The sequence below is a fragment of the Pteronotus mesoamericanus genome, unplaced genomic scaffold, assembly GCF_021234165.1.
Source record: "Pteronotus mesoamericanus isolate MK-2021 breed Mesoamerican mustached bat unplaced genomic scaffold, CSHL_Meso_final scaffold_54, whole genome shotgun sequence".
Taxonomy (NCBI): Eukaryota; Metazoa; Chordata; class Mammalia; order Chiroptera; family Mormoopidae; genus Pteronotus; species Pteronotus mesoamericanus.
In genome coordinates, this window is record NW_026555321.1 from 23,716,203 (window position 1) to 23,735,295 (window position 19,093).

General features: G+C 33.5%; 1 protein-coding gene across 3 annotated transcripts in view; it reads right to left on the bottom strand.

Moving 5' to 3' along the window:
- STAG1 (STAG1 cohesin complex component) overlaps positions 1-19,093 on the bottom strand; it is a 373,948-nt gene that overhangs the window by 160,641 nt on the left and 194,214 nt on the right. For all 3 annotated transcript variants that reach the window (XM_054595514.1, XM_054595513.1, XM_054595512.1), the window contains exons 6-7: positions 17,906-17,982; positions 972-1,176 (exon numbers count right to left, since the gene is read on the bottom strand). In XM_054595514.1, the coding sequence (XP_054451489.1) occupies positions 972-1,176; positions 17,906-17,982 (282 nt within the window). The remainder of the gene's footprint in view (positions 1-971; positions 1,177-17,905; positions 17,983-19,093) is intronic.

Sequence of the window (19,093 nt, forward strand, 5' to 3'; positions counted from 1 at the left end):
ATTGTAGATGATTCTAATGAATGGTAAAGTTTGCAAACGAAGCTCTAATTACATTAGATACATGAGAAATCTAACTGCAAGATTAACTGTAATTAATTGAAACTAAATATGGCTTTTGTTATGGTGCGTGTGACATGAATATAAACAAAGTTATCGCTACTAAAAAGAATGTAATTTGGGAGTATTTAAATATCTGTGCATGTGCAAACACATACTGACACATTGTGTATAATAGGTGAAAAAGAATATTCATTTTAGGTAAGCAAAGTTAAAGTAGTTGAAGGAAAATAGAACAATTGCTAAATTAACAAAATTACCTTGTTATTAAAAAATCAAGAAAAAAATGAATGTACCTGGCTGAATTTTCTAGATAATTCTAAGATGAAAGTAAAAGTGAAAACTCAAAACTGTCAGTTCTTCAGATTTTCTACAGTCTACATAAATGAACTATTTTGAGAGACATTACATTCAGATATGCTTAGGTTATTACAGCACTAGAAACAGAAAGAAAGCCAGTTAGGTAGCAATTACCTATTACAATTAGATGGCAATGTTTCCATTACATAAACATAAATACATTTATGGACAATAACAATGAGTAATAAAGCAATGTAATTAAGTAGAAAAAATACTATGAATTTAAATTTTAACTACAATTATTTCCAAATAATATGGAAATTCCATTATTTCTAAAGAATATGGGCTATTGGATTCCTAAACATTTTTTTGATTATAAAATAAGGAGGTAGAAAAATAAACATTCAGAGAAAGACCTGTTGAGATTTGCCAGAAATTTCATTCCCAAGGTTAGCAAGTATAGTTATTAAAATAGGCATACATTTTGGCGGGAGGGAAATGATATTTTTCAGGTCACAGAAATTAATTTAAAAAAATATTTAACTTAAATAAAGTTTAATTAAAACACATTTAACAAAACTAAATGAAAACAAAATAAAATGTTGGTTACTCACCAGCAAGGGTGCTTGTATGCCTAAAAGCTCTGACCTGGGAGTCTGACAAACCAGTCAAAAGGGAGATTACTGTGTCCATCATATACTCATCATAAATTATGCTATATTGACACTGTCGAATCAGGACTCCAATAAACTCACAAAAGTTTGAACGAAATTTTTTCCACTGAGGTCCAGGCATGGTAAGGGGATAATCACCACTGTCCTAAAAGGGAGGTAAAAAACAAAACAAAACAAAACACAAGAAAACAGTAAATATCACATATAGTATCAATTTGATCAAAGTTTTTTTTCCTTCCTACCTATACAGGGACCTTTTCCTCCAAGTAGATGTAGAAAGAAATCGGAGAAGACTTACATCAGTACATTGATGCCTTTACCTTTTTTGTTTATTTATTTTGATCTTCCACACCTGAATAATTCTTAATGTACTGAAAATTATTACTTAGATCCAGTATTTAATTCATTGTTCTAACATTCATTTGAAATATTAGTTCCATTTTGTTGAACTTGGGTGCTAGCTGAGATAACTTGAAGCAGAAAACAATAATTTTTAAAGTTTAGACAGAAAACATATTTGCTATTGAATTCACATCAAACTAATCATGAAGCCTGTATCACATAGCATCTTTCAATTATTTTAAATAGAATTTTTAATAGTTGAGAATTTCAAAAGTATAAGCATATTATTAAGAAGTCCAAAACTAACTTTTTGTATGTGAAACTGCAACCCCATTTTTTCCAATTTTACTCTTCATTTAACTCTATTTTATAGAGAGGATTTGTAAATTTTTCAAAGATCTAATATATGCTCTTGGTATATCATCAGATTGGGTCATTTTGTTTAAAATACAAAGCTGACAACTGAACCCAACTAGTTAGAGATTTCCAAGTCTAGCGGAAACATTTTGGTAGATAAATGGAAATTCACAAGCCAGAGAGTGAAAAATTCTGTGAACATGGCTATCTGAATATTCAATTTGTGGCTGTTTGTCTTTTCGAGGCTAAACTGCACCTAGGAAAATTGGTTGTAAGTGAGGCCTTGAGCTCTGTTGGTACCCCAGAAAAGAGAACTAGTTGTCATACTTAGAACAGAAGATCCCAAGAGCAAGGAACAGAAAGTAGAGATTGGAAAGAGTTTGACAGTCAAATCCCTTAAAGAAAGTTAACACTGAGCCCTGGCTGGTGTGCCTCAGTGTACTGAGGGCTGGCCTGCAAACCAAATGGTCACTGGTTCGAGTCCTAGTCAGGGCACATGCCTAGGTTGTGGGCCAGGTCCCTGGTAGGGTGTGCACGAGAAGCAACCACACACTGATGTTTCTCTTCCTCTCTTTCTCCTTTCCTTCCCATCTCTCTAAAAAATAAGTAAAAAAAATTTTTTTAAAAAGAAAGTTAATGTTGATGTTCCAGGAATGTTACAGGGTTTACTAAACCTGAAAATACCAAAAAGAAACAGAGGGGCCAGTTGAATTTTCCTTGCCCTTAAGACTGGAAATATAGGGGGTAGAGAGGAGAGGGGAGTAGATTGGAGAGGTATCTTAGCAGGCTGTCTGCTGCTTCTATAGCACTAAAGCACACTAGGGCAGAGCTCCTGCTTTGTATACTGAGATTCAGCCATTCAATTGTTCACAACAACCAGAAGTATGCTCCAAGAAGACTACAAGGAAAATAATCCATCTAAAGAGGCCCAACAGCAAGCAAGAGGAAAGCAAGGCAGAAAACTTAGCACATATGAAAATAAAAATAAAAAGCTATATACAATTCTAAAGAGTCAAATGTGGCACAAAACAAAATTTGAAAAATCTCTAGGGAACATATTTTTTTCTTTTTTAAAAAATAATTTTAAAAACTAAGCTATAATTCCCATATAACATTAGTTGCAGGTGTACAACATGATTTAATATTTCTGTATTAATCATATTGCAAAATGATCACTAGTATAAGTCTAGCTAATATCTATCACCATATATAGTTACAATTTTTTTTGTTTTTTTCAAATGAGAACTTATAAGGTCTACTCATTGCACCATTCAAATATTCGATACAGCATCATTAACTATAGGCACCATGCTGTACAATATATCCTCTCTGCCAAGCACTCATCTGTTCTCTTTATGTATGAGCTTGGTGCTTTTTTGTTTCGTTTTGATCTCCCCTATATGTGAGATCATATGGTATTTGCCTTTCTATGTCTTTTTTCAGTTAGCATAATGCCCTTAAGGTCCATTCCAGTTGCAGCAAATGGCAAGATTTCCTTCCTTTTTTTTTAATGACCGAGTAACATTCCATTGTGTGTGTGCGAACACACAGGTTGTCCATATATGAAGATGAATATATCTAAAATATTTTATTTCTCAATTAAACAATTCAGTTAATGAACTGAAAGAAAGATTGTCACTAATGTGCAAGAAATAAGCTAAGAAAAAAGATGCAATTGGCTAGGTGGTATTTCTGGAAGAGCTTTCTAAAATGGACAAACTAAGCTAGTTTAATCTCTTCAGACTTTTGTCCTTTCTTATTTCACTGATTTGGAACTCGTATGTGGTGCTGAATGTTCAACAGCTATTTTGCATCCATAAAGGGTTAAGTATGGAAATAAAGAATGGAAAGATGGAAAAAGTAGAGGTCTTTGCCCTGTTGAGGTGGAATAAACCATGTACTGTGTATCCCTATATTTATTTTGCATCAGATAACCTGTGAATTCAAGCCATTGTTGGCTAGATTTTCTATTACTCACAGACAAATGCTTCCCTTCTGTTATGGTAGAATTATGAGCAGTGGAGAAAGAAAATTATTCAGTGAATGATTTTGGTACAACTAGCTGTTCATTAGAAAAAAAATAAGATATGTATTGCACCTTACACCAAAATAAATTCCTAATAAATCAAAACACTTTCACATACTCAACCAAAAAAGAAACAGCAGAAAACATGGGAGAATATTCTTAGAGCAGGGAAGTCTTTTTTTAAATAGAATACAAAAACCAGAAGTTATTATAAAAGACCAAAAAATTCACCCACCAAAAAGTAATTTTTGTATTACAGAGAGCATTTTTCTCTTTGTGCAGGCCTGAAAGAGATGATCTTCAACTGTTGGGGGAAGAGTAAGAAACACACCCAGCTCACCTCTCTTATCTCCTACAAAACTGAAGCATAATCTGATGAGAGGTTAGCAAACTGAGTCACTACCTCCACACAGGCAAAGAGCCCCTGCAGCTAGGAGAAGGATAGAGTTAAAAAATCCTCCACTTGGGGAAGAAAAGAAGACGAATACCAATACCAAAGGGATATCTGCTGGCACTGGGAGGAGGACAGGAAATGTGGTGTCACCTTCATCCAACCACACACATAAGGAGGAGTTGAGCTGCTATAGAAAGGAGGAATAGGAAAGCTGAAAAAGTCTCTCACTGACTCCAGCACACATGGAATACTTAAGACTTAGGAAAACTAGGACAACAGAGATTCTGCATGTCTTTATCACCGTAACAGACAACAAGCAACACCAGTCTACTACAAAAAGGAGGGACAAGAGTATGGGAGCAACAATGCAGGGGACAGGAGTGCACTGAGATCTTAAAGCTGAGGGTGCACCATCAACAATGAGAAAAAACCCTCTGGTACTGTAAGCACAAGGCAATAGCACCCACCATTAGAGATATCTGAACCTCATGATACATTAAAGATAATAAACACATATCTAGCTCAATTCCTACTAGATAGACAACACATACTTTTATAATTTTTGTAGTATGTACAAATATTGTGATTAAGAGGAAAAACATTTTAGGAAAATAAAAGGTAGTCTCCCATATCCACTTTAAAAGGCAGTTTCTTGCTTTAATACCAGTTATAAATTTCTCCTTGTTACACACATATACATGCCATGTAAAATGAACTGTCTAGTTAATGACAAGCAGTAGGTATTGAAAACTAGCTCCCTTCGCAAAGTAGTAAAGTCTCTTTTTTTTCAGGAGAGCTGAGAAAACAAAATAATGATAAAATAAAAATAATCAAGTAGTGTAAATGCTCTGTCCACAATTAATATTTAAGTTCTTTGAGGGCAATCTAACTATGATGCTTTTCACAAGAAATTTATTGAACAAACATAAAAAATAAACCACATCAAATAACCAACAGGCAGAACGGCTGAGAAAAGCTTACAGTAGGAAAAATATGAGGCAGAAATCTGTAAGAAAGATAAAACAGAGCAAACCAAATAGTCTAATAAGAAAGCAGTCCCTCCAACCATGTTAAGGTAAATACAAGGGGAGAAATCTCCATGTAGTAAAATAGTTAGCATTTATATGATATGTACTTTTCAGGTATAAAATCTTGTAGTATCATACACTGTGGTGATTACTGGTATCTATAAAGATGAGAGAAATAAAATCTTAATACAGTAACTTGTCCTAGATATTAGAGCTACAAAATTCTGGTTCTTGGAATGTAAAGTCCATGTATTCTCTACTCAACAGCAAAGCTTCACTTGGTTCACTAAGGGTACCTAGGAGGACCAAAGAATTGCTCTTCCAAGAAAAGGAAGACTGGGGCTCTGATCCTAAACAGAGAGACAGGCAACTAATAAAAGTCAGTTTTAAAGTTTGTGAACACTGATGGGGGAGCAGGGAAGGACAAAATGTGCCGAACTTCAGAGATGAGATCCAGCAACAAAAACTGGGTTTACAGCCTCTAACTGGGATGAGGACAATTTTTGAGAGCGGTCCAGGTAGAGCAAGGTAGAGCTCATGCAGCAAGCAGAGGTAGAAAGCTAACTGCCTAATTCCACAGCATTTGAATTTTATAGTAGCCAAGAATGATTGTATTGGGTTGGCCAAAAGATCCATTTAATTTTTCTGTAAAATAAAAAGACGAATTTTTCACTTTCACCAATAACTTTATTGATTTGGATATTTTGAGTTTGTCGGCCATGTCGCATGTAGAACATTGATTGTTCTCAATTAATATCTTGATTTGATCTCTATCAACTTCAACTGGTTTACCCAACCACAGAGCAACTCAGTGAGAATCACCAGCTTGAACCTTGGCAAACCAATTCTGATATGTTTGATTAGTCACAGCACCGTCTTCCAAATACTCCATAAATCATTTTTTGTTTCAGTTGTGTTTTTACCTTTCTTGAAATAATAAAGCATAATATGCTGAAAATGTGTATTTTCTTCCATCTTCAGTATTAAAATGGTTACACAAAAATTCACCAATTTTGATGATTTAAAAAAAATGCACGCTGATATGACTGCTGTCACAATACAATCTAATAAAATCATTCTGAATGAAGTTGAAGACAACTAAGCATTACTAGAGCCGTTTTATGGGAAAAAGAAAAAAAAAATGAACTCTTTGGCCAACCCAACAGAAAACAGAAATAGCAATGAATGGTCCTCACAGATATTTGGGGGCCCGATTAAGTTGCAAACTGAAGATATCTAAAGATATAAAACACTCTCTCAGAGTAAATTCAAGAGAACTGATTTTTAACCCAGCTGATAGACAATGTAAAAAAATGTCACCTACTTTTGGTGAAACACTGGCTTTTGGTCACCTAATTTCAACAGACTTACCCGAAGATACTGCCTGAAACAGTGACTTGCAAACGCTCATTTGGAGAAACTATCCATCACCCCAACAATTTACCCACCCATCCATCTATTCACACATTTATTAAGCAATATATATGCTCCAGGCACTATACCCGGTACTTGACATAGAAAGATGGGCAAATACAAGAATCTTCTTTTAAAAACTTCTACTTCATTTCTTCCAAGCTTTACTGAGATATACTTGATACATAACATTGTGTAAGTTTAAAGTGTACTTTTAATATTAATTTAATACACATATATCCATCAAAAATAATTACCATTATAAGAATTATCATGTAATACCTCCATCTTATCACATTACCCATTTCTTTCTTGGGCATGAACATTTAAGATCTACTCTTTTAGCAATTTTCAAGTATATAATACAGTGTGATTAACTATAATCACCATGCTGTACATTAGATTCCCAGAACTATTTATCTTATAACCAGAAGCATAAATTCTTTGACCAATTTCTCCCACCATAAAAGAATTTCTACTTTAAGTGAGAAAATGGTCATGTAATGTAAATGAGTTGAAGACAATAACAGAGTTTTAACAATGGTGCAACAATGGGACTACAGAGCTGCTCTCTTTGGCACATTAAAGCAAATGTTGTGATCATAAGCAAAAAGGTGGGGCCATATTATAGGATTTTTTTTTTTTTTAAATATAAAGAAGGCCAAGGAAGCCAAATGTTACTCTGGAGGCAGTGGGTGGCTGTTGAAGAGTTTTGAGCAAATAAATATCATGAATAAATGTGAGCTTTACAAAACATTTTTGGTTTCAATGTGGAGAACAGTCAAAAGGTAAAGGTAAAGGAAAACAAGCAAGGAGACACAATGCTGCGAAGTGTTTAAACTAAGATAGTAATGATGATAGACAAAATAGGAGGGATGTGATGAGTATTCAAATATTAAAGAAATAATACCTACTATAGTTAGTGACTGATGGATAAAACTGACTTCTGTTTCTGGTTTGGTTTACTGGGTATGTTTATTCACAACAACAGGAAACTCCTGAGAAACTAAAGAAAGAACTCTTTGTCCCTGACTTCTTGTAGGAGGCACAATTCTTTTGTTTGGGGATACTGAACCTGCCTAACCAGTATGTTCCATAAATAGAGGCCAACACCCTTTAATCAATAAATGATTGATGTAGAATATCCCCTTTCCAGACTTCAGGCCACATTGGCTTCGACAGTCAAATCCAAAACTTCAGAAACAAATCATCAATGGAAACTACAACCATTAAGTGGCAAATTGGCATAATCAGAATGTTAAAAAGTGTCAGTTTATTTGGTAATTGCAAAGGGAAAGGTATTTTTACAAAAAGATTCAATGATCTTCACCTTGAACTAGTGATCAATCATCACTAAGAAGTGTAAAACCCACATGTGCTACCTATTTTGCAACAATATGAAGTGCACAACATCACCTATGAAATTTTTTTTGTAAAAATGTGTAATCTTCAATTATAAAATAGTTACAGAAACAAGTTAAATGATACAATAAGGAAAAAAGAGGAATAATGACAACTTGACTGTCATCTAAAATTTATTGTTATGCAAAACAAGAAACTGTTTTGTATTTTGAAAAAGTCCTAGCACACAACAGTCAAATGCAATATATAAATCAGTGTGCTTTAGCCAAACTGGCTTCTTTATTTTCTCTCAAACACCCTAGGTATGCTTCTACCACTGAGCCATTTGCCTTTGTTGAGAGAAAAAACCTCAGACTTTTAATACATCAAGAAATTCAACTGGCCCATAGAGACACACATACACCAATTAAAGAATAATGTAAAAATACATTTGGAAAGAATATTTCTGTTATTTCTAGCATTTATCTAGGATGCCGTCTAGTATGCGTAGGAGCACAATAATGTTTTGGGCATGTCTTATTTATCAATATTAAATTCAATTTCCTTAGTCTTGTCTATAAGGCTATTCATTTTCTTCAGTTTTGTATCTTACTGTTTCCTCCTATGCATCTTAAATTCAATCTTCTCTATAAGCTCCTTCCTGGTTTTTCCAGTGAATTTCTATTCATCTTTAAAAACCTAGTTTTAGGGCTAAATAATTTTTGAGGCCCTCAACCTAGTATTAATTATCTTTTTGGTTTCCACAGGGTCATGTATTTCTTAATCACTGATCTTGTCAAGTTATTCCTGCTATTAGTTTATACAGCTCTCTCCCTCATTTTTAACATGAATTCATCCTCTAGAGCTATAATATTGTTGATCTCTCTCTATACAGTTCCTAACTAAAAGTTGGACCTACATTGTGTGAAGTGTTTAATAAATATTTATTGAACACAAAAGTAAACTAATCCCATATATGTATCTTAAAGACCATTTAGTTCATTTAAGATTTGTTAAAATAAAAAGTTATACCTACAATAACTTAAAAAGATATGGAATCTAATATCTGGCTTTAGCTAGGTAATTTAATAGGTGTTAATAATTATTAAATTATATTACAAAATATAAATGTGATTCATTTATATCACTGTGAAGTCATGTTTTGTAGATATGTTTTAAAATTAAAATCTTGAAATTATCAGGGTATAATTATAGTCTAGCCATTGTTAATATAATGAAAACAGTTTGTGGGACATCAGTGTAACCTGGCAGCCAAGAAGAGTGGACTTGGAACGCAGATGCATGAACAATGATGACTTCACTGTACTAGTCAGTGGGGTTGGTAGATGCCATTGAGTGAGCAAGCATGTGTACTGTGTGGCTGTCACATTCAAAGTGACTGAGTAAGTAGAGCATCAAATATGCATCAAATTTTGCATTAAGCTTGAACATTCCTCTGCGGAAACCATTCAGCTAATTTAGAAGGCTGCAGCTATGGACAACTTCATCACATCAATGTGCCCACTCATGCATCATGTCTTGAGCAAAGTTTCTGGTGAAACATCAAATCACCCAGGTGACTCTGCCCTCCTACAGCCCAGACGTGGCACCCTGTGACTTCTGGCTTCTCTTTGAAAGGAGATTTCAAATGATTGTCAATGAGATTGAGGAAAATATGGCAGGGCAGCTGATGGCAACTGGGAGAACTGTGTGAGGTCCCACAGTGCCTACTTTGAAAGGGACTGAGGAGTCACTGTCCTATGTACAATGTTTCTTGTATCTTGTATCATCTTAAATAAATGTCTCAATTTTTCATATTACATGGCTGGATAACTCTGAACAGACCTTGTATAGTCGATCATGACAAACCCAGATGAAGATTTAATCCAGTGCCCACTGAAACAGATCTTATTGCTGAGTCATACTTTCGCTTATGAGCATCTCATTAAAACATTTCTCACAATGAATGTGAATGTTTCCAACAATGTTATGGAAGGGTTTAACTCTACCCAAGCCAATTTAATATAAATCAAAAGACTATAACTGGTACTTCTAAAAATACTAGTTTAATTCTGTAACTTACTTGGTTAGTTGTAAGACAATGGGTTACCAAAATAGCCAAAAATTTATTATATGACCGATGGCATTCAAGTAGAAAGAGCACAACTGTTAACTGAGTATTCTGATTTGTTTCATATAGCTCATTGTCAAACTATTTGAGTTTTGCATATCCAAGTGCCTTAGGTCCCCTGTAAAAAAACTCAGATGAAGGTTACACAAAGACTAGACATGATTAATCGAGCTTTACCCCTGGGAAGAATGACTTACTTCAGCAGAATATCTGACTGAAGGCAACTCCAGATGGGGACTATCTCCTGAGACTCATTTCCCTGTGGCCTCCTTGTTGCTCAAATGTGGCCATCACCCCTATGATTATAACATCTCACTCCCTCACATACACCCACTATGTGAGACATGTAAATGAGCTTTCCTGGCCACAAGAGACCAAGTATTCTTGATAACTCTATTGCAAAATGATTGATTATCAATGTTTTCCAAGGAAAGATCAATAGAAAGGAAGAAATGTGAACTGAAATATCTAAAACGAAGTCACTAATAACAAGGTGCCCCTAAATGGAGCCAGGAGGCTCTTAAGGAAGTGGGGCTTATGAGGACCATACATCCTATACAAATTTTGTGCCACAACTCTTGAGAGCTGCTCTTAAGTTGCTAAACTGACTGCTAAATTCAGCTCAAGTCAGAACCATAAGCATCCTAGAACAATGAATGCTGCATGGAGAACATATAGACTGGACCTCCCTCTTCTAATTTTTGTTTCTCTTGTTAGCATATTGGAACTAACCAATCCCTGTTAAACTAGCCAGCAACTCTTCATTTGCATGTAAATATTCTGGAAATTAACATATTTCTAAATTAGGTTATTACAATAACAGCATTTTTTGGCTGTGTGCAGGTCTGTAGGGCTTTAAAAAAGGTTATCTAATAACAAACATTATAACAGTTTGTAATACAGAATAGAAGCTATATTACACTGTTCAGGCAACAACATACTCTTGGATCACAGAATCTAAATTTAAATACCTTTCAACTAAGGTACTTCTAACTCACCTCACCATTGCTTGACTTTGCTAATATTACATTATACTCATTCATTTAACAAAATTTTAATGGCTATTCCCTGTGAACCAGACATTGTTCTGGATTCCTGGGATCCAATGAGTCTTATCATCATATCTTTTAGATTTTTGCCACAAAATATAATTTACCAAAACTTATTTCCCCCCACTTTCAGGAGACTAAATAACTTACATAATATGTTGAAGAAAAAACAAAATAAAGCATATGTTATGAGAATACACAGGCATTAAAATGCAGTTTCTTGAGGGTATATAAAGTATCAAAAAGAGCAATACTTGATAAAGTTATTGGAAGATAAAATAAATAACCGTAGAAGACAGACCTAACATCCTATTGTGTTTTAAATAAATACATTCTAATCATAATCAAAACTTAATTGTACTGTAATATAATAAATAATTATTATACTTGTTAACTGTACTGTCAAATAGGAAAAAATCAGAATGGTGATAGTTAGTCTTCTTTGATTAGGTCAGTAATCTCCAAGGTTGGGAGGAAAACATATTTAGGGGAAAAAGTGCCTTTTTTAAAGTTTCACTACATTTAACTCACTGTCAGATTTGGTGACAGTTTACTCTTCCTTCAATATATCCTGAATATCTGATAATAGTCACAGGAATATTTTCTTAGGTATACAATGAACTTCATTTCAGTGATTTCCTAACCTTCCCCTAGTTACCTCAAAAATCTTACAAATACAATTATTTACTGTTATTGTGCATTTTCACAGTATATTTATTTGTTTTCTGCTTTTTCTGTTCTCCTATATAAATTGTTTTTCTAACTTAAAATTTGGCTTTCTCTTTTTATGTCCCTTAGTACAGAAGTTCCCAAAATTTGCTGTATATTAAAAAATAACCTGATAAGCTTTTAGAAATCCTTATGCCCAGGTATATGCCTTACAAATTAAATCAGTTTGTCGGGGATGTGAGAGGGAGCCAGGCATCAATAGCTTTTAAATGTCCCTAGGTAATGAAATTCATAGCATTATAGGCCTAACTCAAGAAACAAGAAAAAGCTCAAACAAGCTAACTTTACACTTGAAGAAACTAGTCAAAGAACAATGAACAAAGTGAGAATAAATAATAAAGATCAGAGCAAAAACAAACAAAATAAAGTCTAAAAGAAACAATACACAAGATCAATGAAACCACGAACTGGTTCTTTGAAAAGATACTGGGTTGGCCAAAATATCCATATTTTTTTTTCTGTAAAATAAAAGACACAATTTTCATTTTCACCCATAACTTTATTGATTTGGATATTTTAAGTATGTCAGCTATCTCCTGCTATTGGCTTCTAGTGGGTAGAGGCCAGGGGTGCTGATAAACATCTTCCAATACATAAGACAGCACCATGGCAAAGAATTATTTGGCCAAAATGTCAATAGCACCAAGAAACTTCGCAAACCACTTTTGACATGTTCAATCTGTCACAGTACCTTCTACATACACTGCACAAATCTTTTTTTGTGTTTCAGTTCCATTTTTACCTTTCTTGAAACAATAAAGCATAATATACTAAAAATGTTGCATATATTCTTCCATCTTCAATATTAACATGGCTACACAAAAAATCACCAATTTTGTTAAGTTTTTATAAAGGCATGTTGATATGACAGCTGTCAAAATACAGTATTACAAAATTGTTTTGAATGAAGTTAAAAACAACTAAGCACTACTAGAGCCATCATATTGAAAAAACATAACAAATATTTTGGCCAACCCAGTAAACAAGACTGATAAACCTTAAGACTCATTAAGAAAAAAAGAGGACACAAATAAATAAAATAAAAAATGATAAAGGAGAAGTGACCCACAGAACTACAAGGGATTATATGAAAATATAACGAACAGCAGTATGCCAACAAATTGGGCAATTTGTAAAAGAAATGAATAAATTCCTAGAAACATAAAACTCTCCTAAGGCTGAATCAAGAAGAAACAGAAAATCTGACCAGATGAATTACTAATGAAATTGGAGCAGTAATTAAAAACTTTGCAAAAACAAAGGTCCTGGATGAGATGGCTTCACAGGTGAATTTTATCAAATAAAATTATCAAATAAAAAATGAATTAACAAAAATTCTTCTCAAACTATTGAAAAATTCAAGAGGAGGAAAGAATCCCAAGCTCATTTTTACAAGGCCAGCATTACCCTAATTCTAAAGCCAGACAGAGCCCTGGCTGGAGTGGCTCTGCGGATTGAGTGCCGGCCTGTGAACCAAAGGGTTCACTGGTTTGATTCCCAGTCAGGGCACATGCCTGGTTTGCAAGCCAAGTCCCCAGTGCGGGGAGCATAAGAGGCAACTACACATTGATGTTTCTCTCCCTCTTTCTGCCTTCTTTCCGCTATAAAAATAAATAAAATCTTAGGGAAAAAAAAGCCAGATAGACACTACAAAGAAAAAAATTATAGGTCAACATCCCTAATGAAAATACATGCTAAAGTCCTCAACAAAATATTAGCAAACCAAATTCAGCAATACATTAAAAAGATCATTCACCATAATCAAGTGGGATTTATTCCTGGGATGCAAGACTAATACAATATCCACAAATGTATTTGATAATATCCAACACTAATTTATGATAAAACCTCACAGCAAAATAGTAATACTGCAAACAAATCTCAACATAACAAATGGCTGTGTATGACAAGCCTACAGGGATCATGATACTCAATGGGAAAAAACTAAAAACATTTCTCTTAAGATGCGGAACAAGACAGGGGTGTCCATTTTCACTGCTCTTATTCAAAACAGTACTGAAAGTCCTAGCCTCAGCAATCAAACAAGAAGAGGAAATAAAAGGCAACCAAACTGGAAAGGCAGAAGTAAGACTGTCATTATTTGCTTATGACATGCTACTGTATATAGAGAATCCTAAAGATTCCACCAAGAAACTATTGGAACTAACAAATAAGTTCAGCAAAGTAGTAGGATACAAAATAAATATCAAGAAATTGATTGCATTTTTATACATCAATAATGAACTATCAGGAAAGGAAACTAAAAAAACAATCCCTGGGATGGGGAGTGGAGGGATCCAGCAAAAAAGAAAAAAAAAAAAAGAGAAATAAAGCTTCATGGACCTGGCCTACATTGTGGTGATTACAGGGAGGAGGTGCATGAGTGGAGGTGGACAGGGTGTAGGAAGAATAAATGGTAAAGACAAATACAAAAAAAAAAAAATTAAACAAACTCATTTTCAGTTGCATCAAAAAAAAAAAACACAAAAAAACAAACACCTAAGAAAAATTAATCAATGTGGTAAAAGACCTGTACTCGAAAAATTATGACACTTAATAAAAAATTAAAGATACAAATAAAAGCATATACAGTGCTCATGTATAGAAAAATTAACATTGTTAAAATGTCAATATTATCCAAAGCAATCTATACATTCAATGCGATTGTTATCAAAATACCAATGGCATATTTCATAGAATCAGAAAAAAAAATCCAAAAATTTACATGGAACCACAAAGGACCCTAAGTAGTGACAGCAATCTTAAGAAAAAACAGTTGGAGGAATTGTGCTACCTGATATCAAGGCTAGATTAATCAAAACAGCATGGCACTGACATAAAAGGACATATAGATCAATAGCACGGAATAGAGGGCCCAGAAATAAATCCGCACCCATATGGTCAATTAATATTTGACAGAGAAGGCAAGAACAAACAATGGGGTAAGATATTCTATTCAATAAATAGTGTTGGGGAAATTGAAATTGTTATGCGCAAAAAACTAAAAAGAAACTAGACCATCTTCTTAGACCACAGACAATAATAAACTCAAAATAGATTAAAAACTTAAATGCAAGACTCAATACCATAAAAATCCCAGAAGAAAACACAGACAGTAAAATCTCAGATATTTCTCTTTGTAACATTGTTTTTTTGTGCTACCTCTCCTCAGGCAAGGGAAGCAAAAATGAATGAATGAATGAATGAATGAATGAATGGGGCTATATCAAACTAAAAGTTTTTGCACAGCAAAGGAAAACATCAATGAAATGAAAAGACAACCCATAGAATTGGAGAACATGTTAATCAATTATACATCTGATAAAAAGTTAACACCCAAAATTTATAAAATACTTATAAATCTCAACGCCAAAAAAACAAACAGCCCAATTAAAAATTGGGCAAAGGGCCTAAGTAGACTTCTCTAAACAACATACAGATGGACATTAGACATACGAAAAGATGCTCAGCATCACTAATCAAAGAAAAGGATATCAAAACCACAATGTGATATCACCTCACACCTGTCAGAATCAATTAACCAAGGAACCCAGGTGTTTGAGAGGCTGTGAAGAAAAAAGGGAACCCTTATGCACTGTTGGTAGGAATGCAGATTGGTGCAGCCATTGTGGAAAACAGTACTGAGGTTCCTAAAAAAATTACAAATGGAACAGCCTTATGATCCAGCAATTCCACCTCTAGATATATATCTGAAGGAACCCAAAATGCTAATTTGATAGAATATATGCACCCTTATGTTCATTGTAGCATTATTTAGAATAGCCAAGCTATGGAAACAACCCAAATGCCCATCAACAGAAGAATGGATAAAAAACTGTTGGTGTGTATATACAATGGAGTATTTCTTGGCCATTAAAAAAAAAAAAAGAAATCTTCCCATTTGCAACAGCATGAATGGACATAGAGGGTAATATGCTGCATGAAATCTAAAGAACAATATGTATAAACAAACAAAACAGAAACAGATTCATAGATACAGAGAACAGTGATGACTGCTAGAGTGGAGAGGGTTTGAGGAACTGGGTGAAAAAGGTGAAGGGATTGATAAGCACAGATTTGTAGTAACATAATAGTCTTGAGGATGTAAAGTACAGCATAGGACACATTATTGATAATATGTAATTAGTATGTATGGTGCCAGATGGGTACTAGAAATATCAAGGGGAACACTTTGCAGTGTATATGATTGTCTTACCACTATGCTATACACTTGAAACTATACAAAATAATACAGAATGTAAATTACAATTTTAAAAAATTGAAAAATTAAACAAAATAAATATCCCTAGGTGATGTTGATGTTCGAGAAAGTTTGGGAATTAATGTCTTAAAACAATAATCATTCCACCATGTGTTAGTGCCATGAAGGTCCAAAATGCATACCACTTTTCAATCTGTCATCTGATCACCTATAATTCAAGGTAGTTAGTTCAGTAGCTGGTCAGTAAACTTACCACCTGGCACCTTAATCTGGCTTTCTTATCAATCTGCCACATGTAAACTCATGAAGTAACAACAAAAATAATTTTTTTTTAAGGAAAAGTGATCCCACAGGTGTATTTCAGAATCTAGTTTTTTAATTATCAAAATTAATACCATGTATATACCTTATATTCCATCATATACCCCAAAATAATCTAGGCCAGCCCCCTAAAATCAAGAGCATCAACATATCACTAGGAATATATACAGATATTTACAGGCTGGAATAAATAAAAATTTTAAATAGCCTCATGTTAACTGAAGCCAGGTTTGCCACTAATTAAATTACAAAAAGGTCCTTTTCAAAATTAAGAGCTTTACTGGATTACAGAAGTGAAGCAATTATGGATACACACACACACATATACATATATATATACACACACACGCACACAGGATCACAATGTAAGGTCTCTTCTACCTCCCAAGGAATGTGACTAAATAGTGTGAAAGACATAAACAGAATGTTTCAGTAAATATGCACATGAAAATGTTTTGGCATGTACTACTAGAGTAAAAAAGAACACCTGAAGAGAAAGACATATATTATGCAATCTGTGTTTGGTTATGTGAGCAGTACATTTTTAGAATAAAAATATCTACTACTACTACTACTACTACTACTACTACTACTACTACTACTACTACAACAACAAAGCCTGAGCCCACTCCACTGAAAGAGTGGACCTAGAATAAAACCAACCTTTATTGTTTGTGTTGAAAGAAAAAAAATCTACCAGAAAATAGAATTCTTACTTTAATCAAAAGGCATAATGTTAAAAATGAAATTAATGGTGGCCTAAAGCATGAACTGAGTTCACTATAAATACAATACAGAAGTAAAAACTATGTGTTTCAATAATCTGTGTAAAACTACTTGAAAAAATATTTCAGTGAAAATAAAGGAAATGCAGAAAAATGAGTTCTGCATGTTTAATTTGTGAAGACTAGCAAAGAAAACACAATATTCTCAGAGTGTCCCTAATGCATGCTTAAGTTTCTCTTCTCTCCTCTTTCCTCTCTCTCTCCTCTCTCTCTCTCTCTCTCTGGGTGGTGGCAGTTAAAGGACACATGAAATAATTTTGGGAATTATGGACTGAAGTTAGGCAGATTTTTCTCCAATAGAATTTTTGAGAACCTTAGAAAGATCTTGTTCTGTGACAATATCTAAGACATAGTATGAAATCTTTTCCCACTTCTTTGACCTACAAATTCTTTTTTCTTTAAAACATTTAATAGGACTAACATTCTACAGAATATGACACTATTGAACATGCCTTATAAATTTGGAAATTTTAGGTGGTCTTCAAGAATGAATGTAAAGAATGAACTTATTTCATACCACTAATTTTCTTATCCTTAATGGTCATCAATTTAATGTTACCTTCATGAAATGTAATCAAACCCCCAGAAACCATTAATTTTGGAATTAGTAGCATGGACTAGCATATACAAAAGAAAATACTATAACTTATACTAAACACTAAATCAAACAAAAAATAACATATTCACCATTTAAAAGTATAAGTAGGCCATTTGCATAAATATTAAAATGCTATACCTCATCAAATTCTTCAGTCATTTTTCTGATGATTTCTGCATTCTGCATATTTCGAAACATCTCTATTCTCACAGTACCTGTGGAACAACATATTTTACAGTTAATCTTTTTCTATTCCATGCTAAACATTAAATTTTATCTGACCATTGTCTGGAAAGTTTTATATGCTTGGGTTTAACTTCTTTCCTCCACTAAACTCCTATTAAAAAAAACCCAAAAACCTCTTGTTTAAGAACTTCCAAGTTCTTTAGATATTTTTTTTTAAAACTGAATACTCTGTGAATTAGATAAGTATAAGGAAAAAATACCAAGAGGAGTACTGGAAAAGGAAAAGATAAAGACATAAGACAATGTATTTATATTGCAGAAAGAACCCTAAAAATTGACTTAGGTATATATTGGTGCTATCCAGACATATAGCTGATTGTCTTAGTCTGTAAAACATCCAACTGTAGAGTGTAATCTCCCTTTATGGCTCTTTCTGACATTCTATATTATCAGAATATTCTTCTATAAATTAAAATGAAATGTCCCTTAATCTAGTAACACACTTCAGTTGAATTGTTTTCTATGAACACAAAACGTTGCTCAGTAATTTCTACATAAATATGAAACAATCAATAAAAAGAATTAACCGCCTTGTTACCTCATTATTTCATACTACTTTTAGCTACTTTATATTTACATACCTATTATTACTGTTACAATAATGGTGAGTGGTATATACCAAAAACTAGGGTTAAAAATTAGTGTAATTTAAATCAACCTTGAGGACAGAGAACCCTGGCCTAATAATTACACGAGGTTCAATTTGAACTGTATCAATGTAAAACATTCAAGTTAAAAACTCAATCAGTAAGAAAATTACTTTATAACCTGTCAGGCCTGTCAGTATTTACCAGTTGCAATTCATGAAATGCACATGTAGTCTTATAGCAAAGAGCATGGAACTAAACAGCCACTAAAAGTCATCAAAATATGATCTTAATTCAGAGGCACAACAAAAACTACAAAGGCACATTAAACTTAATTTGACTTGATTTTTACTAATCTGTAAAATGAGAAAAATGCTATCTACCCTCTTTTAATCAAAAACATTTTTAAGCATGTTTTAATTACTTGAAATACTAGGTGGAGCAAAAAGTTTACAGTTGTACATATGAAAAATAATAAATAAAACAGAAAAAT